Genomic DNA, 21493 nt, shown 5'->3' with positions numbered 1-21493 from the left:
TCGCCCGAACAGCCAAAAAGTTTTTGTGGTGTGGAGCCTGGAGCGAAAATCGGAGCTAATCATCAATTATCTTGGTTTCGGTGGTTGGCGATGGTTGTGTTATTCCACAGAAGTCGAATATAGAGAAAGTTCTTGTTAAAAAAGCTCATGGGGAAAATGGTAAGTTATTAAAAAAGTATTTATGATGAATTGAATCATCCATTTAGTTTTTACACAGATGAAACAGAAAAAATCGGAGTCAAAGCTTACATCCTCAACAACGACACAGAAGAGCTCTTCGCATCCGATTCAGAAGATGAATTACCAACGCAATCGACAAAAACAGAAATTCCAAAAATGATGAGACTATCAATCTAATCAATGCGGACGAAAGCGATTACAATTCAACAACCAGTGACGAAGATGATGATTCACACCAAGGCTCTCCAATACCTGATGATGCAAATAGTAATCACCTTGTACCAATAGAAACTATATTCCTGCTAATCATAGCGTGGCTCCTTTCTTGCATGCACCTCATCTACAGTATTTTTATCCGAAGTCTTGGACTCTTTGGTTCGTGGAATTCAACTCAAATCCAATCCGGATTTCTTGATTCTTGAAATCAACTCATCTCGCTATGCCTACAATATGTCTTTAAAGGAAGTAAATTTCAATATCGTCAAAGCGGTATTCAGTTTAGATCCAATTAAAGAGGCAACAACAACAAATGTCTTAAGTGCCAACAATCAGGTATTGGGTCGCTTGGGTATGGTTGTTTCAAATAATATAAAAAGCGATGATACTATGTTGGATTGTTTGAAGGCAATTCAGGTAAGTCGTGTGTGAAGTTTTTGTATTCTTAAAAAAAGATTTTGACCTTTTTTTCTTTTTATTGCTTTTAAAACTTTTAGGAATACTGTGAAGAACAACCAGCTCTGAGAGCCAAGGTTGCCCAGATTATTCATTATCTCTATGATAAGGAATTTGTGTCTGAAGAAGCTATCCGCATGTGGCACAATGAGTTGGATGATGATTCAGAGTGGTTGAAAGCACCATTGCAGAAACTCATAGAATGGCTAGGTCAATCCAGCGAAGGCAGCAGTGAAGAAGAAAACGACGATTAAATACTTTTTCTTTTCTTCTTAACTTAATGATTCTTCAATAAAAAAAAAAACTTTAAAAAACTGCCTCTTTGGGGATAGAAAAAAAATATGTTTAATTCAATAGAAAATTTGAATATACAACAAAAGTAAAATTAAATAGATTTTGGTTAGTTAAAGTAAAGTTAAAGTCAAAGTTGCATTGTGCTGCTGCACATTTATGCTCGGTGACATAGCCAATTGACCAGTGCCAAGTCGAATATGGTGTAAATGGATTTGAACGTGTTTTTGAAACACTTCAACATTATCGCTATCCAACAGACCAGCTTTCACCTCTCCGGACGATGAAGAAGATGATGCAGCTGCTGCTGCATTTTTAATTTCTGCTTCTGAATTCATTTCTTTCAGTCGATTTAGTTTAGATTTCTTTATAGCAATTGCTCGCTTCAATCGAACAATGGTCTCTAATAGCTTCACTAGGAAGCCACCGATAGTATCACGTTCAATAACTGGATTCTTGAACGGACTGTCGTATTGCTGTTGGCCCAACAATGGATCACTGCGATTCAAAGAGTTTCGACTTCTTGTGGGAGTGTGTATGAGATTGCCATTTAGATAACGTGGTCGGAAGTCTTGCATGAGGCTGGTCAACGGCAACATTTCAAAGAAGTTATCTGATACAATTTCAAAGTTGGGGATTGAGTGAGTGCTTAAGCCGAGCCGTTGCGATTAAAAGACACCCGATAAGTAGAGCTGAGGGAGTCGAATGCATCAACGCCACTAGCACTACATCTTGAGGTACACGCAGGCGAGCTGTTACTTTTGTACATTCGCACCTTTTGCCATTCGGGGCGTGTAAGTTGTCTTGTTTTCAGATTTGCAAACGATTTGTTAAGACAAATCTGGAAATCGTTCTCACCTTGAAAAAGAGGCTTATCTACAAATGAGTAGAACCATTCGAATATAACCCATTTTTGGGCTTTGGGTAGCTTAAGCAAATTTCGTAAACGTAAACCGATTTGTTGTTCCATAAGCTTGTCGGCTGGTATCAGTGCATTTCGTGATGTTGATGCTGTCGGGGACGAAAAGTATTTGCTAGGAGAACGTTTTTCGGGAGGTGTTTGTTGCTTTTCTTCGTAACGCACATAACGTGTACCGCCGATTGTTTTTCTCTTTTTTAAAGCTTTTGATGGAGTTTTAACTGGTGTGCTTGGTTGTTTTTGTGGTATGGTAATTTTGCGAGGCGATTGCTTAACACAAAGAGCTTTGTTATCATTTACCAGTTCATCGTCAAAGAATAGACGATTACGTTTTCGAACGCGAACGGGCATTCCACGAGCATTTAACATTTGAATTGGTTGTGAGGTTTGAGGTTTTGGAGGTGGCAAGGTACCGACACGATGTAGACCAAGTGTAGCTGGACTAAAGGCGGGCGGTTCAATGTGCTCATCGTCAGACATTGATGATTTAATCCGTATTATTGCCAATTTATTGGGATCTTTCATTTTATTCCAAAGAAATTCAAGAAATTTCTCTCCAAGGATATTCTAAGAAAAGAAAAAAGTTATATTTCTTTCTAACATTTCAGAGTATGGAACTTACCTTAAAACTACAAGAATAAAATACTAAAAATTGTACATGATGCGTGTTATGACTCCAGAGCATGAGAAAGTGTTTTGAGGATTTTATCACCTTCATCTCCAATTAGTTCTTTCTTTGGATTGAATTGATCAAAGAATGAATACATCTTTTCCATACACATATCAAAAGTATGGGCGGTTGGATGGGTCATTGGTAGAATTTCACGAGTTTCTTGTGGCGTCGTTGTTGTGGTTCTTGTTGCATCTTCCATTTTAAACATTTCCTCGTCAATATCTTCATCATCATCCATGTCGTCTTCGTTTTCTTCCTCAAATTCAGCTTCTTCAATTTCACTTCGTGGTGCATTCACATCAAGAATGAGCAGTTTTTGAACCAACACCTGTATCAGGTGTTCAGTTAGAGCTGGTTGGTATTCCATTAGCCACTACACATTGTGTATATATCCAGCCACAACATGAGCAGGTTTCATTTTGCCCAAGGTTATTTTTGATGTTCCAATGATGTCCTCCTGGCATTGCCATCAAGAGTAATGTAAAACTCATCCCGTAATTCGGGTGTGGCTTATTCTGCATATTCGGTTTGGAGTTCTGCTGCCTTTGGAGAGTCCGATTTTTTTTTTGAGAGATTTAGAGGGTTCCTATTGAGTTGCTGCTGGTAAAACTGATTTGATTGTCCATTTTTGTTAAATTGTTTTCTGAAATGAAAGAATAGAATAAAAATTTAAATTATAAAACTTGGAATAAAACTCTGAAAAGAATATATTAATATATTTTTAATTTTTTGTTACCTTTTTATTCTTGGGAAACAAAATTTCTTTGACAATTTCTGCAAATAATTAAATTCTTGTTTTTTTTTTTGACAAGCAAAAGTCACAAAACTAGATGTCAAATTACTATTTCCCGCTGCCCTACCAAGCGGCGCCACCATAGCTTGAACCTGGTCCTGGCAGTCCATATATAATAGGTCAATGCCTACCACACCGGAAGGGTATGCGGCAGCGGTACGGGTACTTGTATGAAAAAATTCCAAACTGACACAACTGAATGATGGGCCAGTTTGAAATTTTTTCATACAATTACCCGCGCCTCTACCGCATCTACCATCCGGTGTGGCCAAGCCTTAAATGCTTGAATGACTCTGGATTCTGATTTCAAAATCAGAAGAGAAGTTAGGCGCGTCCCACCAAGGACAAGTTTCTCACATGAATCCTATTTTTTTCAAACCCAACGCTTCAACTGCAACTTCATACAATTGCAACTTTTCTTCAAATACTCAATTTTGTGAAAAAAATTATTTCGAAATAAATTATTTCGTGAAGCAAACTCAAAATTATGACACATTCTTCAAATTTTCAATAAATTTTTCATGTTTTTAGCACTTTTATAACGGCAAAACGAATAATTTTGGATCTTTAAAGCTTTACAGGTGCTTCAATAGATTCTGTAAAACTTTATAGAAGCAAAATTGTTAGTAAGGTGCACACCACCAAAAAACAAACGTCAAAGCAGTAAGAAAAAAAATTAAAGAAAGAGAAAGAAAACTGAGAAATGAAAAAATTTTCGTCTCAGAAATCTCCGAAAAAAGTGAGCGCTCGCCTGAGATTTTTTGTCTCACTTAATCTCTGAGCGCTCAGAGATCTCCCTTGGTGGGACGCACCTATTAGGGGGGTTCACATTAGGTGTGTTTTTTATTACAACCGGTCTTAACTTGACAAGAAAAACGCAGTCTGGGCTAAGCAATTTACATGTTAAATACAACAACACCTTAGCCCCTTGGGCTTAGTTGTTTAGCCCGGAGATTTCTCTGGGCTTAACTTTTTGAAGAGTTTTAAATCTGTGCTACCAAACTAATTTTTTCATAAATTGTTTAGAATTTGTTTAAAAACGTGAAAACTCACGTTTGGAAGGACAAAATGTATTAAAATAAAACTATTTTAATACATTTTGTCCTTCCAAGAGATATAAAAACATACATGAAAAATACAAGAAAATAAATAAAGCGAAAAATATGACAACTCTAAATTTTTGTTGTGTCTGCTGTTTTCGGAACATTCAATATACAGTGCTGCCAAGATTTCAGGTTAAGCCCCGATGCGTTTTTTTTTGTCCAGTTAAGACACCGGTGGTAATAAAAAACACACCTATTGACTAACTTACCGGACAGACCTGTTGTCATTTGGCCTGATCTTATGCTGTTTTGATAATTATTGTGAACACCCATCCGACAGCTTGTCCGGTTTGCCGGATGGTTTTCAAAAAATTTTGATTTTTTGGTGGTCGGACGGACATGTTAGTCAATTAAACGACATGTCTGTTCGGCAGACAGTGATAATCCATTCTCTCTTATTTGAGAGCAGAAGAGGGTAAAGATATATTAAAAATAAGCTGAAAAATGGGTTTTGATGAAAATTGTCTGATGAGTGTGAACGAAAAATATAATTCGGCCATCAGGCCAAATGACAACTGGTCTGTCCGGTAAGTTGGTCAATGTGAACCCCCCTATTCTCTTCTTTGCAGAAGAAGTCCTGTCATCCGACGCCAATAAAACACTTTCAGAAGCATCCGGAAGCAATGCGGACGACCAATCGAAAACGACATTAGGTCTGTTTGGGTACTGCCTAAAACAGAAATATTTCAACTTTTTTCAACATTTTCAGCCCAATTCCTGTTTGGGTACTCTGAAATTGTGCATTTTTTCACAAAAAAGATGGCCGCGAGAGAGAAAAAAATTTCCCCTTCTTGCGAATTTCTGCCCAAAAAATTTCTTCGGACAAAAATCTGAAATCTGTCAAAGGTATTGCTTTCTCTGTTTTTCTTGTCACAAAATATAAACAAAACAAAACAAAAACATATCAGTTTGGCTTTTTTTCTTGCTTTTTTCTTTATTAATTGCCTTTTAGTGGTGTGATACTCAAAATAACTTAATAATTTATGAACAAAATAATAATTAAAGTCATTCAAAAACAATACAAAGTGGTTTTAATATTTTTCAGTTCTTTATTTTTTTTTATTTGTGTTTAGATTTTTAGATGAACAAAACAATGTTCAAACATGGCGATATGTGGCTATATTTCGTGTTTTTTTTTTTTTGTATTTATTGCGTTTTAGTGGTTATGGTTAAGTGCTTTATTTTATAAAAATATTTTATGAAGAAATAAATAAAAGAAAAGTGTTTGAAAACAAAAAATACAAAATGTTTTGATATTTTTCGTTTCTTTTCTTCCATTTGGTGTTGTTGTTTACATTTTTGTTGTTGTTGCAAAAGTAGCAGAAAATTTTGTGCTAAAAGCGTTTGGGTACTTTTACACAATTTTTTTTTTCTCTGAGAGGATTTCATCCCCACTCCTCAAAATTTGACAGGTTTCATATTTTTGTCCAAAAAGAACCCAAACAGACCTATTACTGAATGCATCCATTTAACTGACAGCGTCAATTTGTCTGTCAATTATTTTTTTTCGTTGACATCCCTGTAACGATAGGCTTCTAAACAACACAAATTTCCTAAATAAAATTTCTATTTATTTTTAATAAAAATGATAAATTATCTTATAATTCAATAAATGTTGCTAAATTTGAATGAAATTCTATTCAAACACCATACATTACCTAATATTAGAGCACAATTAATATAAGTTTACAGTCGATCCTTATATCGAGCTTTTAAAGCGCGCAAACTTATCAGACTATGAAATTTTAAAACACAACAAAAATAATATAGCCTTTAAAGTGTTTTGGATTAATATTTATTTAAAAAAAAAACATGTTTACCAAGTCAGGTAAAAAGTTGGTTCGAATACAATCCATTCCCGAAAAGAAAAATGATCTCCCATTATTGAATGTGAGCTCCGATCTCCCTCCGCCTCTAAATTCTGTTACCAAAGAGAGTAAACATGTCGCAAATGGTCACATTCATAGTATTCTCGATGAACTAGTCTCGAGAGGGTGTATTGTAACTCCCCTCTCATCGGAAGCTACAGCAAAAGAAAAACAAAACAATGTCCCTCCTGACGCAAAAAAGAAACCTGCAAGTAAAGAAATCAACTTCTCAGAAATACTTCCTGCAGATGACTATTCCATATCGAATGACGTTCCTAAACCGAAGCATAAAACGAAACTCAACATCCAGCCCAGAAAAACCCATTCATCAGTAAACTCGAAAGCTAATCATCAAATAAGGAAAGAATTAACGATAGAAGAAGGTAAAATTGTTTAAATATCACGGAAATACCACAATTCATAGTAGTTTTTAGTGCCTTTAAGGCAAAAGGTTCCCTTACAGTTCCACCACCATCCTCCGATCAACATTCACCAATACTTATAACTGATGAAAGGACAACTCCAGTGGAGTCTTCTTTATCAAAAGAATTACCGCCGCCACTGGAAGTGACTATTGCAGAGCCACCATCAAAAGCACAAACCAGAAAAACTATAAATGGAACTGAGTACGTACCTTATACTCCCGATCCAAATGCTGTTAAACGGGAACGTGCCATTCAAGTAACTAATATAAAAAAAGAAACTCTGGAAACTGCTGTTCAATGTGGCTTAATAGAAGATGACGAAATCTCTTCAGAAAGTTCTGAAGAATCTGTTTGGATAAGTGATATAATTGAGGAATATGAATTCATTGAAGACAACAACATGTATGAATGTCAAATTTGTGGTGAAGTATGTCCAAGTCGATCGTCTAATTTGAAACACTCAATGGTTCATTTGGAGAGTAGTTTGTTGTGCTTTCGATGTGGACGTTTATTTGCAACTCCTTCAAAACTAAATGCCCACGAAGCTAAAACATATGGGAATGATAAAATTGCAATTAAGAAAGCATTGCGTTGCCCGAAATTGAATTGCTTGAAAGCATTTCACTCGAAACGACAATTATTTGAACATATTGAACAGCACAGTATTAGAGTAAGTGAACAGCGATGTAGTAAATGTCAGCGTTCTTTTCCCACACCGTTGCTCTTACTGTCGCATGTTAATCGAAGGAATTGTTGGAGATGATTGTTGTTGAAGGTGATGTGTATATTTGTAAATAAAGACTATTATTTGTTTCAATTAAATCAGAAGCAAATGGGCAATAAATTATTATTTTCGATTTTTTAAAATATTCAGTTTTTAACTCGAGTCGATTGGGGTTGTTGAATGGGTCATTAAAAATTGTAACTTCTCTTATTTTTTTCTTTTATTTTGCGTTTGAATTTAATAATTATGATTGGACGCACAATTTTGAAATTTGGGCCACATCGGAATGTACCGGATTTTATAGACTTTAAACACAGTTATGTAGCTATTTTATTTCAGATAAGTTTAATTAATTTAAGTTAGTATATCACAAGTAATTATTGACTGATAAATCTATCTAAAACGTTGTTAGGGAAACGAAAATCCAGCGAAACGTAGGTTGAAAATTGAGCCTACCGATTTGCAAGAATTTTTTTGCTAACAGAAAATAGTATTCAGATATAATTTTTAATACTTGCTAAATTACTTTTAAGCAATATTTCTGGGGTTTAAAATCATTGTTGAACGGACTTCTTTTGTTCTATTTTGGCGACTTAATCATTTTGAAGCTTTCGAGTTTTACATAAAAAAAATCTTTTTTTCCTGTAGTCCCTTTTATTTTTTTTTTTTTTAGTCAACTTCCCAATTTTTAACGTTTTACTTTTAGTATTGGGCTCAATAGACAGATCAATGCTAAAAGTTGATATCCTTTCGTTCAATCGGTAATAATTTCTTTTTTACTACGCGTGATAGTAAGTTTTTAATAAACGAACTTCTAGCAGGAGTGTCTTTGAAATCGTAATAAACATGCCTTTAGAAAATATGAAGGTCACAAAAAACACTTACAGGTTGCATGACATTTGGATCCGTCTCTTTCCGTTCTTGCTTGAGTTTTTTTAACGATAAATTTGACCCACCTGTAAAAACTTTAAGAAGTTTATATCTTTTCGAAAAGTGTTTTAAATATCTTCAGATTTAACAAAAAAATTAATTCGCTCTAAATTCCATTTAAAGATCATTTCTTTCGTTTCAACGAATTAACGAACGACCATTTGTCCTTTTTTAACCTACTTTATTAAGTGCACATTATTAATTTGTTTGGTTTGCCAAATGTACAACCAGGAAAGCTGTTGATTTTTTTAAAGGAATTCGACATTTATACATATTATGTATGTTAAAAAATTACGACAAAACAACTTTACTCAAATAACCAACCTCTTAAAAATTAAAATTTGTGTGGATGTCTATAAACTCGTAAATGCATGATTACCTTGAATATATAAAATAAACACACAAATTTTGTATTAGAAAACGATAGGGACACATAGCAACCATTCGTTAACGAACGTATGCCGTAATTCGACCCCTGTTTTTTGAAAAAGTTTTAGCGTTATATTTTTGAACTTAGAAGGGCAAACCAAAGTAATGAATTAGTTAGAATAACCATGGTAAATTGAGAAAAAGGACAATTTTTACACTAAAAATAATAAAAAAAACAAATTATGAATTTTAAGAGGTTGGTTGTTTGAAAAAAAAAAATGTGTCAATTGTTTAACTAAGGGTGGGCTGGCGAAAAAAGTGATGGTTAATTGAGAAAAAGTTTGTTCCATATTGTTATCTTTAAAAAATAGAAAATAAAGCTATGTATTTTCGCCTAGAACAGTGTTTTTCAAACTTTTTGAGTTCGCGACCCACTTGAGACCAAAAATATTTTAGCGACCCCCTCACACTATAATGTGTTAGTAAGTGGGTATTTTTAAATAACAGCTGTATTCAATGTACCCCTTCAAAACTAGGTCTAGTTACATAAGATTTTATTTATGTATATATTTTTGAAATAAAAAAATTTTGAGTGCCTTGCAGTGGTCTTGCAGAAATTATCGTTTCCTAAATTTTTAAATGCAAATCACAATTGCGAAAATGGCAAATGCAAAAATTAGATATTGGTATCAACATTTTTGCCTTGAAAAGGCGTACAAGACGGTAAAATATAAATATTAAGAAATAACTGTTTTATTTAAAAAAAAATTTTAAATCAATCGCTACGAATTGGATTGGACAAAATGTTGAACTTTTTGTAGCGATGCCGATGGATGGTCCAAAACGTTTCATGGACATACTGCTTTCTCTATCGACAAGTTCTTGCATTCAAGGTATTGCCTACAAAACTTATTGATCTGCTTTAAGGTTTGATCAGAGTAGTGAACTTTTCAAAAGGCAAGATTCAAAGTCTGAAAATTAGAACCATTTTTCTGACCCTCCGTGGTTTCTAAAATTATCATTTTTCGCTGATCATTTTGACCACTTAAACATTCTGAATAAGAGCGTCCAAGGAAGAGATTTTCGATATTGATATCATCACCAGATTCTCGAAGAAAATGTTAGCTCCCATATTCCTCTCATGGTACAGAATTTATTAAATTTAAAGATAAAACTATTGAGTTACTTCCAGAAATGGATTCTCAACTAAGATGGATTTCAATTTTTTTTTTTTAGTAATTCGGTTGAACTTGGTCATCTACCGTCAGTAAAACTGAAAGAAAACCTTAAAGATTTAAATGCAGATGACATACTAAAAATAGATCTTATTTAAAAACAATTGACAATTTTTGGATTAAGAGACTATCCTCGTATCCTGAGCTGACAAAAGAAGCTTTGCAGTGTTAGTGCCCATCGCCACTTCTTACCTGTGTATCTATGTGAATTCACACTTTGAAAAACACTGGCCTAGAAGATTAAAAAAGACAGATTTATTTTTCTTTTTGTTTTATTGCTTCAAAAATAAAATAAAACTTATAATAGCAATAGTTACACCCTTTTACTCCATCTTCTTGATGTCCATCCTCTCGTTCTTAAACATTTGTCCAGGGCTTTCTGATGACAAATCAATTTCATTGCAGAACTAAAGTACTCTGAACATTTATTGCATTTATGTTGTTTTGCTTCAACATGTTCCTGAATGTGCCTATTTAATCGTTTCTTCGAAATAAAAGCCTTGTTGCAATTAATTTTTGGACAACGTTGTGGCTTTTTTGAACCACAAAAACTATTTGAATGAACATTTTTTTCATGATCTTTCAATTTGATGGGATTATCAAACATGACGCCACACTGGCAGCACATTGACGATCTTATTTCATGTCCCTGAGCATGTCTCGCTTTCAATGCTTTGCTTTTTACTATTTCCCCACAAGCAAGACATTCGTCCATATTCATTTGAGGGTTTTTATCTTTTAAACGAGATTGCGCCCAATACAATTCAGCGTTGTAAGACATTTCAAGGAGATCATGTTCCAGTTGGAAGTCGCATTGGATGCCGGTTTCAATTTGATTGCTCGAAAAATCTACTTGAAGTGCCCGATCACGTCTGGGAGCTGCTTCCTCTGTCGTGTAATAAACAATGTCTATTTCCGGCTCTGGTTTTTTGGGTTTCGGAAGCGAAATTGAAGGCTTTAACTGAATGACTTCTGAAACTATTGGTTTTTCAACTGCTGGAGGGTTGGCTATTGTTTTATTTGCTGGTATTGAGGAAATAATTCTTGGCATTTCATCATAATCATCATCGTCAATTGTAATAGTCTCTGTAATGTGAACAGGCGGTTTAGCCACTTTTACAGATTTAATGGCTCGTTTATCGTTTGATTGAATCCTTTTATTTTTTTTGTTTTTGACGACAGTAAAAACGACAATGTACTGGGGAATTTCTATAACATCACACAGATGTTTGCCCTGAACTTTTAACTGATAATCAACAAGCAAATTGGAAGAATCATTAATCCAATTTTGTGTTGATTTCGAAACGGGTTTCGAATTATTATTCATGATTTTAGGAGCAGCTTGTGTTATTGGTAGCGATGATTTTGACTGAACATTGTTGACTTGAGGCTTTCTTAATTCTGTTCTTTTTTGACGAGATTTAGTTGGAGAAAGAACTTTTGTTCCTTTATTTGAATCTAATTCCGATGGTAGATTCATATCGGGTACAGCAATGGCTGTAAGTTTGTTAGGTGATGAGAACATTTTTTCGGAAAAATGTTTATCACACACAAAGGGATTTGGGTAATATTCCTCACCATCTATATGAAGTTTGTAAATCCACAAACTCCGCATATAGGCTTTTTTTGGTAAGGTGTAGAAATGTTTAGCTCCTTTGCATTTGAGAATACATTCTTGATGTTCTTGGGAATCGGAGGATTCAGCTGATGACATTTTATATTTATCTTTTTTTCAATATGAATTAATTTGTAATTGATATAATTAAATAACTTTTATGTTTAATTAAAATTTTAATTTATTTACAAAGGACAAACAAAACAAAAGTTAGAGACGCGTTTTTAAAACGAAATGTCAAATTCAATAGTGCGTTCAGTGATGAAAAGGAGATTAGAAGTGTGCCCTATATTAGACCTGTTTGGTTACTTTTTTTTTTAATAAATTATAAAAATCTGTCAATTTTTAAAAGTGGTGATGAAATGGGGTACGAGTAATTGTAGGAAATAAATTCCATAAGTGAAGACTTGGCCACACCGAAGGGTAGATGCGGTAACAGTACGGGTAGTTATAAAGGCTTGGCTACACCTGAGGGTGCATGCGGTAGCGGTACGGGTATTTGTATGAAAAAAATTCCAAACTGACACATCAACTTTCAGATGTGGAATTTTTTTCATACAAGTACCCGTACCGCTACCACATGTACCCTTCGGTGTGGCAAGCCTTAAGCCTAGTCCGCTGCTGATGCGAAACGAACAATTTTCAAGTCTCCAAAGTCGACAACGAAAATGCTAACGGAAAAATGCCATCGAGTATTCTGTCAAAGTCAAAATAAAAAAATTCAAAATTAATTTAAAATGAAGAAAAATCAACAGAAAATAATTTGTAAGGCAAGAAAGAAATGCTCTTGGAGTCAAGAAAAAAACAGGATAGTAAAAAGTAAATGACAAAAAATGAGTGAAAACTCTAGAATTTTTCGTTAAGGAAAATAAAAACTAATGATGCAGAAAGCTTATTTTTTGATCTAAAAAACAATTTGTATACTCTTTTTCACAAAACAATTGCGCTAGCCAGAAAAAAAATATTTTCACTTTTGTACTTTTTCAAAAAGTGGTGTATGTAGTTAAGGCTTGGCCACACCGGAGGGTACGCGGTAGAGGTACGGGTAACGGTACGGGTACTTGTATGAAAAAAATTCCAAACTGACACATCAACGTTCGGGTGTGGAATTTTTTAAATACAAATATCGTTGCCGCTACCCGTACCGCTACCGCGTACCCTCCGGTGTGGCCAAGCCTTTAAGCCTTTAGAACTGCGTACTGAAAAACGAAAGGCAAAACGAAATTTTCCGTTCAGGATTTCGTTATCCAAATTTTAGCCAAAGCGATAAGAAAAAATCAAATTAAAGAAAGAAAACTGAGAAATGAATCCAAAAAATTTTCGTCTCAGAAATTGCCGAAAAAAAAGTGAGCGCTAGGCTGAGATTTTTTGTCTCACTTAAAAAATCTCTGAACCCTCAGAGATCTCCCTTGGTGGGACGCACCTAATGTGAAAACGCTGACGGCTCTCTGAAAAGAGTCGCATTCGTTTGTGAATGCCTTTAAACGGGTTCGAATGTATTGCTTGTCAAAAAGTTGGAAACGTAAAACAAAAATTCAGATCTCGAGAATTAAACGTGATCGTTTGTCAAAAGTAACTAGGTACTAGGTTTTGAGTCAACAAAACTAAAAACTTTTGATTTTTGAAAAGATTTTACCTAAAAACAAATTAAACAATACACAAATTTGTTTTTAAATAAAATAAATACATATTCCAATATGGGTCGCGATAAAAGCCGTAGACGGAATTCTAGTTCCAGTTCTGAAAGTATTGATAGTGCCGAAGAAGAACGTCTACGCGATCTCAAGGAAAGAGATGCATTTGCTGAGCGCCTCAAAAAGAAGGATGAAAACAAAACAAGAAAAGTTCTCGAGTCTAGCGGCAGTCGCAAGGCCTTCGAAGAAGCAGCTAAAAGACTAAAGCTAGAACATGAGGATCGTGATAAAATCCTACCCCAGTTAAGGATTCAATCACGTCGTAAATATCTTGAGAAACGCAAAGATGATAAGGTCGCTGAACTTGAGGCAGATATCATCGATGATGAATATCTGTTTGACGAATCAGTGTAAGTAGCCAAAGCTTAAATGTATCCTTAAATTAATTCTTTTTTAATTTAACTATTTGTAGCCTTTCGAAGCGTGAAAAAGAAGAACGAGAATACAAGAAGCAATTGTTAACAATTGCAAAAGAACATGAAAAAGCACGTGAATTGGAACGTGTACAACGTTACCGCATGCCCCAGGACATGAAGAAGGGCGAGAAAGGTGAGTTTACAAGTATTTTACTGCGCTCCTCTTTAATCGGCGGCATGCCTACCGGTTTGGTATTGTTCCATTTCTGAGGCCAACTGAAACAAACTATAGACGAAACAAATTTCGCTGGGTTACGTTAAGCAAATTGTGGACGAAAACGTCCACGATAATCGTTTTTAAAACGTTTTGAAAATTAAGGAATGCCTTGTGTTTTTGCATTTTGATTGATTGATTGATATTTGAGGTATATGATGCACTGCGACCTATAATATCTTTTGTGTCCTCCGTTTAAGTTAGCTGAGTTAGTTCCCCATTTTATAGCTACTCCACAAACCTAATTCCCTTCAGGAAATTGAGTATTTGGGGTATTTTTATAGAGTGTAATTTTTCCTATTCGACCTGGTAGCAACCTAGGTGTTTGAGTCATTGCATGTACTAGGAGTTTTTAGGCCTACTTTTTTTCTTGCTTCGCGTTCGTATTGGAAGTATAATATTGCCTTTATGACGGAGTTCTAAAGATCCCTCTTTTGAAGATGGCAATTCCAACTGATTCGGTCGTGTTCTATTTATTAAAACAAAAAGTAAATTTTCTTTTAGCGAAGCAATCTGAATCGAGCCAATAAAAGATCGAAACCATTTGAAGGGTCCCGGGGAAAAACGGCACATGTCCACTTTTTGTCAAAAATAAACAAATTATGAGGTGTTGTAGTATTTACTGAGCACTTTCCGATGGCATCCTTACTTTTATAAAACAAATTTAAGCCTTGCTGAAAAAATAAATAAATTTTGCGCTTTAAGTACCTACTAAGTTGTATGGAGAACAAAATTTAAAAATGCGTTTTTCTCGAAATGAGTTGGAAGTGCTGTTTTTCCCCTGGACCCTTCATTTTTATAACCCTTAAGAGTACACTTTGGACAAAGCAGTATATTGGCCTAAATAGAGTCTTAGCATAATTGGAGCACTGTGCCATTGGTGGAACTTTATATCGTGCTCCATCTAACAAACCTCGATATCTATACCTACCAAACAAACAATTGCCATCACTGTTATTCCCCTCAAGGCAAAATTTTAGCCTTAATCCGGCTTAAAATCTAATGTCGTTTTCTTTCACTCTATTAAGGAGTACTCTAAATTTGTACTCCTTTTTCTGGAGTGAAAGAACATAATGAGAGTAATTTTTTTTTTATGTAATAGTGTGTGTGACAAGGCAAAAATGGATAATATCCTTGAAAAAAATAGTGATAACAGGCCTAGGGAAAACATTTTATGAATTGAAAAAAAAAATTAATATTAATAACATATGAAGCATAATACACGAAGACGGAAGGCGTAGAAATCATCTTCCAATTTCCTTTTGATTTTCGTTACGGTGCGTCACGGGCTTCTACACGCGTATTATTGTTTTTGAAGACGCAAATTTGAGTTATTTTCTTTGGTTTTATCATGTTCTTGTTTTCGTATGACGACTTCTATAGTCTGCTTTTACATGAAGACGCAAGGCGCAGAAATTATCTTCGAATTTCCTTTTGATTTTCCCTTCGGTAAGTCGCGCGCTTCTACATGTAGTAATTTTTATAAGACGCAAATTTGACAGCTATTTTTTTTTATTTTATCTTGTTCTCGTTTTCGTATCTATTTTTATTTAAAAAAAAGCACCAAAATATACAAAAAACAACATCAGGGGGCTCTATGTGCAACGAAAACATTTAAATAAATTAACAAAAGTTAGTATACACCCAAATAATATACATCCGACGAAGCGAACTCTGCCACCGACGAAATCAATTAAAGCAAAACAGCAAAAAAAAGAACAAGATCAAAGAGAGACGTCAAAATGAGTCTCAAAATTTTCGACCGGAGACTCACAGGGTAAAAAATCTTCCATCCCTCTTTTTCGAACTTTCTTTCTCCCTTACTCTTCATTGAATCTTGACTCTTGCGTCTTCATGTAAAAGCAGACATAGGAAGACGTAGACGCACGAGATGCACATAAGAACAAGAGAGGGAGAAAGATCGATTTCTCCTTTGCTCTTATGAGCATCTTGTGCGTCTACGTATTCGTGTAGAAGCAGACTATGTATTTTAATTAAAAAAAACACCAAAATATACAAAAAACAACCCCCGTGCGGGGTCTATGTGCAACGAAAACTTTTGCATAAATTAAAAACGTTACTATACACGCAAATAATACACAACCGACGAAGCAGATTCCGCAACCGACGAAATAAAATAAAGCAGAACAGCAAAAAAAAAAGAACAAGATCAAAGATAAACGTCAAAAAGAGTCACAAATTTTTTTACCGGAGACTCACGGTAGAAAATCTTCCTTCCTTTTTTTTCGAACTTTATTTCTCCTTTGCTCTTATGTGCGTATCGCGCTTTGCGTCTTCGTGTAGAAGCGGACTTAGTTTTGCTTTTGGTATTTTTCATTATGCTTCTGATCGGTTTTTTTCAGCCTAATTGACGCACACCCTTAGTTTGATTTTATAATTGTAAAATAAAAATATCCCATCAACGCAGAAAAAAATGGGATTTTTTTGTTATATGGCACAGGATTTTTTTTTATTGATGAAGAACACTGGCGGAAAATTTTTTTTATTCGGTTTTCAATTCCATTTTGGAAAAAGTGAAGAATTAACGCAAAAATGGAAGAAATATATCTGACGGAATATAATACAGTAGAAAATATATTCATAATGGTTGTTTTCTGTTAATAACAAAAGAGTTTGAAAGAAAAACTTTTCGCATTTTTCAATTTTCAAACAAAATTTTAAAATGTCAAACTTCAAATTCATAAGTGTGTGTGCAAGTGCGTGTGCAAATCGGTGTAAATCTGACTAAAAATGTGGAGTAAATCCGGGGTACTCCGTAGTACTAAAATTACTCCGGAGTAATTTTTTTTTTACACTTTTGTGGCGTCAAAGAACACAAAACCTTCAAAAGTGCAAAAATAAGTACTAAAAGGGTACTCTCATTGGAGTGAAAGAAAACGACATAAGCTTCAATTTTAAATCGGCTAAAATTTGGAGAGAATTTTGTGTGGTAGGTAAAATTTAGCGGGATCTCAACTAATCAAATTTGAAACTAACAAAATATATGCTGGAGTGCCCCAGGGCTCCGTTTTGTTTCCAAATCTTTTTCTAAGTGTCATAAATGATCTGAAAAATCTAATTCACTCAACTGTCAACTCTAGTACTCTGTTCTTCATAATCGTTTCTGATTTACGCTTATGTTCCGATGAGGATCTTGAATGCCAAAATTTGATAAGTTCATTAAATTCGGATCTTGATAACATCGTAGTATTTAATACTTTAACAACAATACTGCTTACTATTTTAAATCGGAACGTGTACTAAGCCTCCACGTATGAGTCGTCCCTGGATTGAGAAAACCGAACATCTAGAAGTTCTCGGTATGTGCATTAAAAGCCGTGTGTGAATTGCGTTAAATAGTTAACCCCGTGTACAATTTTTTTGACGCTATTGAGGTGAATAAAAAAATGTCAGCTGTATGGCTTATTGTTTAATATTTTTCGCTGCCTCTTTTCTTCCATGATACTCCGTTTTAATAAAAAAAAAAAAACAAAACCATAAAAAAAAAATTACCTAAATTTAACCAGGTCCCAGAGCCCATTAAATTTTTAACAGCCGAAAATTTTTTATTCACCTCAATAGTGTCAAAAATTTTACACGTGGTTAACTATTTAGTGCAATTCACACATGGCCTTAGTTGAATGAAAATTTGTTCGACAAGTCCGATCTAATAGTAATTTATAATGCATATATTATTCGTTTATGTTCAAGTATAAATCTTATATTTAGGCAGGTGCTCCTGTAATTTACATGGGAGTCTTGAAGAGAATACAAGATTGAGCTATAAAAACGATAGGTTTTCCTATCTTCCAATATCTGATGTAGCATCATATACACCGATTCTTCCTTCATTCGCATTATAAGAATGTGGAGCTTTATCAGTCGTTTTTAATCTCATTTTATAAAAACGGAATTTCAAAATTTATGTAAATTCTTTGAATTGTTATCGTGAAATATCTACATATATTATTCATGATCCGACTTTTAGCAAACTAGTTTGTAAGTTTTTCAAAATTCATAACCCTGTTAAAGTAGGGACCAGTAGCTCAGAAAACTCAGTTTATCCTGGAGATCGCCACTAACGAAAAGATTTGTAGTTAACTGATGTTTGAAGAGAAGCAATATTTTTTTAAAGTTGTCAGGCTTCAACCATCAAAATTTCATTCAGTTCGATCCCTACCCAACTTCCCCCAGATGAGTACATTAAGTTGCAACACCACTCTATTTACCTTTTACCTTAAAACGCTATCATAGACGACTTCAAAGTACACCGTGGCTCAATGGTTAGTGCGCCTCTATCACCTGAAATAGAGATTTTTTCAGGTGTGCTGCCTCTTACCAGGAATTGACAAAGCCTCCAAGAGAAAAAATGCATCTCTATTTAGTTCTTCGGACTCGGAGGTAAATTGTAGGTTTCTGCCATCCTTGAAAGTATAATTACAGACACACAAAAATGGTTGTAAACTTAACATTCAAAAGCTGAGTATAAAAATCGGAGTTTTGTATTTGTTTGCCTTCCTAAACTCCCCGTACAATAAGAAATGTTAGTCTCATTTTTGACTACTACTAATAGATTCTGCTAATACTTTTACGTTTTTATTTCACTACAAACTTTAACTTGAAAACATTTTCAGAGGATTATGTTGAGGTGGATGAACGGGAAAAGCTTCCAAATTTCGAACAAAAGAAATGGGAACAAGAACAGCTAGCCTCGGCAATGTTTCAGTTCGGTGCTAAAGATGCAAAGGCCAAAGAAGAATACGAACTACTTCTGGATGATCAAATTGATTTCATTCAAGCCTTGACAATGGAGGGTTCAAAAGAAAAGAAAGACAAAAAACCCGAAATCAGTGAAGCCGAACGCCAAAAAATGGATATTCAAGAGACCCGTCGATCTCTTCCAGTATACCCCTTTAAAGATGATCTTATTGCTGCTATACGCGAGCACCAGGTAAAACTGCATAATCTTGTTTTTACACCGAGCAAACTATTTTTTTGTTGAATAAAGATTTTAATTATTGAAGGTGAAACAGGTTCAGGAAAAACTACACAGATTCCTCAGTACCTAATCGATGCTGGATTCACTAAAGATAAGAAAAAAATTGGTTGCACACAACCGCGTCGTGTAGCTGCAATGTCGGTGGCTGCTCGTGTTGCTCAAGAAATGGATGTTAAATTGGGCAACGAAGTAGGCTATAGCATTCGTTTCGAGGATTGTACATCGGAGAGAACTATTTTAAAATACATGACTGATGGTACATTGCACAGAGAATTTCTATCGGAACCCGATTTGGCATCATACAGCTGCATGATCATTGATGAAGCTCACGAACGTACTCTGCATACAGATATTCTTTTTGGTTTGGTAAAAGATATTGCCCGCTTTCGTCCCGAACTGAAACTTCTTATATCAAGTGCAACTTTAGATGCTGATAAATTTTCTCAATTTTTTGATGATGCTCCAATTTTTCGAATTCCTGGAAGACGATTTCCGGTAAGTACCTAATATTTTAACCATCACAATGGATCTTATCATATACGTTTTTTTTGTTTAAACAATAGGTTGACATATTCTACACCAAAGCCCCTGAGGCAGATTACATTGACGCATGCTGCGTATCTGTTCTACAAATACACGCAACTCAGCCTTTGGGCGATATATTGGTTTTCTTAACAGGTCAAGATGAAATCGAGACGTGTCAAGAAGTCCTTCAAGATCGCATTAAGCGTCTGGGTTCAAAACTTCGAGAGCTGCTTGTGATTCCTGTGTATGCGAATCTTCCCAGTGACATGCAAGCGAAAATATTCGAACCCACACCACCAAATGCCAGAAAAGTTATTTTAGCCACAAATATAGCTGAGACCTCTCTCACAATTGACAATATCGTGTATGTTATTGATCCTGGTTTTGCCAAGCAGAATAATTTCAATTCTCGCACAGGAATGGAATCGCTGATGGTTGTTCCAATATCAAAAGCTTCAGCGAACCAGAGAGCCGGTCGAGCGGGTCGAACAGCTCCAGGCAAATGCTTTAGGTTGTACACATCGTGGGCATACAAACATGAGCTCGAAGATAATACTGTACCAGAGATTCAACGAATAAATTTAGGAAATGCTGTCTTGATGCTGAAGGCTCTGGGAATCAATGATCTGATACATTTTGATTTTCTCGATCCACCGCCTCATGAAACACTGGTTTTAGCTCTCGAGCAGCTATATGCGTTGGGGGCCCTAAATCACCATGGTGAGCTGACGAAGCTTGGACGTCGAATGGCTGAGTTCCCTTTGGATCCTATGATGGCTAAAATGCTTCTTGCAAGCGAGAAGTAAATTGAAAACAAAATACCGTTTTGTTTTTAAAAAGTTTATATGTTTCTTGTTTTTTTTCAGATACAAGTGCTCCGAAGAAATGGTTACAATTGCAGCTATGCTCTCAGTTAACAGTGCAATTTTTTACCGACCAAAAGATAAGATAATTCATGCAGACACTGCGAGAAAAAACTTTAATCATATGCACGGTGATCATCTCAGTTTGTTGCAAGTGTATAATCAGTGGGCAGATACTGATTACAGCACCCAATGGTGTTATGAAAATTTTATACAATATCGATCAATGAAAAGAGCACGAGACGTGCGCGAGCAGCTTGTTGGACTAATGCAGAGAGTTGAAATCGACATGGTGACGTGTCTGCCCGAAACGATAAATATTCGAAAAGCAATTACCTCTGGATATTTCTATCATGTTGCGCGTTTGTCAAAAGGCGGTCATTACAAGACAATCAAACATAATCAGACCGTTATGATTCATCCGAATTCTTCGCTGTTTGAAGAATTACCCCGATGGGTGCTTTATCATGAACTTGTGTTCACAACAAAGGAATACATGCGACAAGTTATTGAGATTGAGAGTAAGTGGCTTTTAGAAGTGGCTCCTCATTATTATAAGCCAAAGGAGCTCGAAGATTCGACGAACAAAAAAATGCCCAAAACGACTGGAAGAGCTTTGATGACTGAGTAAATGAATGATGATTGTCAAATAAAGTGATTTAAGAAAATTTATTCGTAGTTTTCTTTATTTCAAGAAAATTAAGCTCAATTAGAGCCCCCGGACACTACAGACTTTCTATCGGCCGACAATTAAGTCAGCCTATTTATGAGTATGAAAATGTATGGTGCTCAAAATCACATAATTTGGGAAAAAAATATTAATTGAGCAAATTTCAACGTCTTTTTTCAAAAATTTTAGTAATAAAATGAGGTTTTTTCAAATTTTTTTGGACAAATTATTTATTTTTAGTTGAATTCTAAATTGGAAATAGAAATATAACAGTTCATAAAACAAAAATAAAAAAAGGATTTCAAGAAGAAAAAA

General features: G+C 34.9%; 4 protein-coding genes and 1 pseudogene across 4 annotated transcripts; 3 read left to right on the top strand and 2 right to left on the bottom strand.

Moving 5' to 3' along the window:
* The first annotated feature begins 311 nt into the window (after positions 1-311).
* Positions 312-1106, top strand: LOC129920752 (translation initiation factor eIF-2B subunit epsilon-like). Its single transcript, XM_056002345.1, has 3 exons — positions 312-447; positions 527-813; positions 894-1106. Exons 2-3 carry the CDS (start codon positions 631-633, stop codon positions 1104-1106), a joined length of 396 nt encoding a protein of 131 aa, XP_055858320.1. The 5' UTR covers positions 312-447; positions 527-630.
* Positions 1107-1157: 51 nt separating this feature from the next.
* On the bottom strand, positions 1158-3403 carry LOC129920746 (protein lin-9 homolog; annotated as a pseudogene).
* Positions 3404-6136: 2733 nt separating this feature from the next.
* On the top strand, positions 6137-7793 carry LOC129920741 (zinc finger and SCAN domain-containing protein 12-like). Its single transcript, XM_056002339.1, has 2 exons — positions 6137-6882; positions 6927-7793. The coding sequence occupies exons 1-2, from the start codon at positions 6444-6446 to the stop codon at positions 7685-7687; spliced, it is 1200 nt and encodes a 399-aa protein (XP_055858314.1). The 5' UTR covers positions 6137-6443; the 3' UTR covers positions 7688-7793.
* Positions 7794-10436: 2643 nt separating this feature from the next.
* LOC129920737 (uncharacterized) lies at positions 10437-12023 on the bottom strand. Its single transcript, XM_056002324.1, has one exon. The coding sequence runs from the start codon at positions 11894-11896 to the stop codon at positions 10496-10498; it is 1401 nt and encodes a 466-aa protein (XP_055858299.1). The 5' UTR covers positions 11897-12023; the 3' UTR covers positions 10437-10495.
* A 1362-nt stretch (positions 12024-13385) lies between these two features.
* On the top strand, positions 13386-21237 carry LOC129920735 (pre-mRNA-splicing factor ATP-dependent RNA helicase DHX16). The gene is made up of 6 exons (XM_056002310.1): positions 13386-13841; positions 13904-14040; positions 18756-19072; positions 19130-19615; positions 19684-20447; positions 20512-21237. Exons 1-6 carry the CDS (start codon positions 13495-13497, stop codon positions 21137-21139), a joined length of 2679 nt encoding a protein of 892 aa, XP_055858285.1. The 5' UTR covers positions 13386-13494; the 3' UTR covers positions 21140-21237.
* The last annotated feature ends 256 nt before the right edge of the window (positions 21238-21493 follow it).

The sequence above is a fragment of the Episyrphus balteatus genome, chromosome 1 (genome assembly GCF_945859705.1).
Source record: "Episyrphus balteatus chromosome 1, idEpiBalt1.1, whole genome shotgun sequence".
In the NCBI taxonomy this organism is placed as follows: domain Eukaryota; kingdom Metazoa; phylum Arthropoda; class Insecta; order Diptera; family Syrphidae; genus Episyrphus; species Episyrphus balteatus.
Note: the sequence above shows the minus strand (reverse complement) of the source record. Positions and strands in the feature narration are given on the sequence as shown.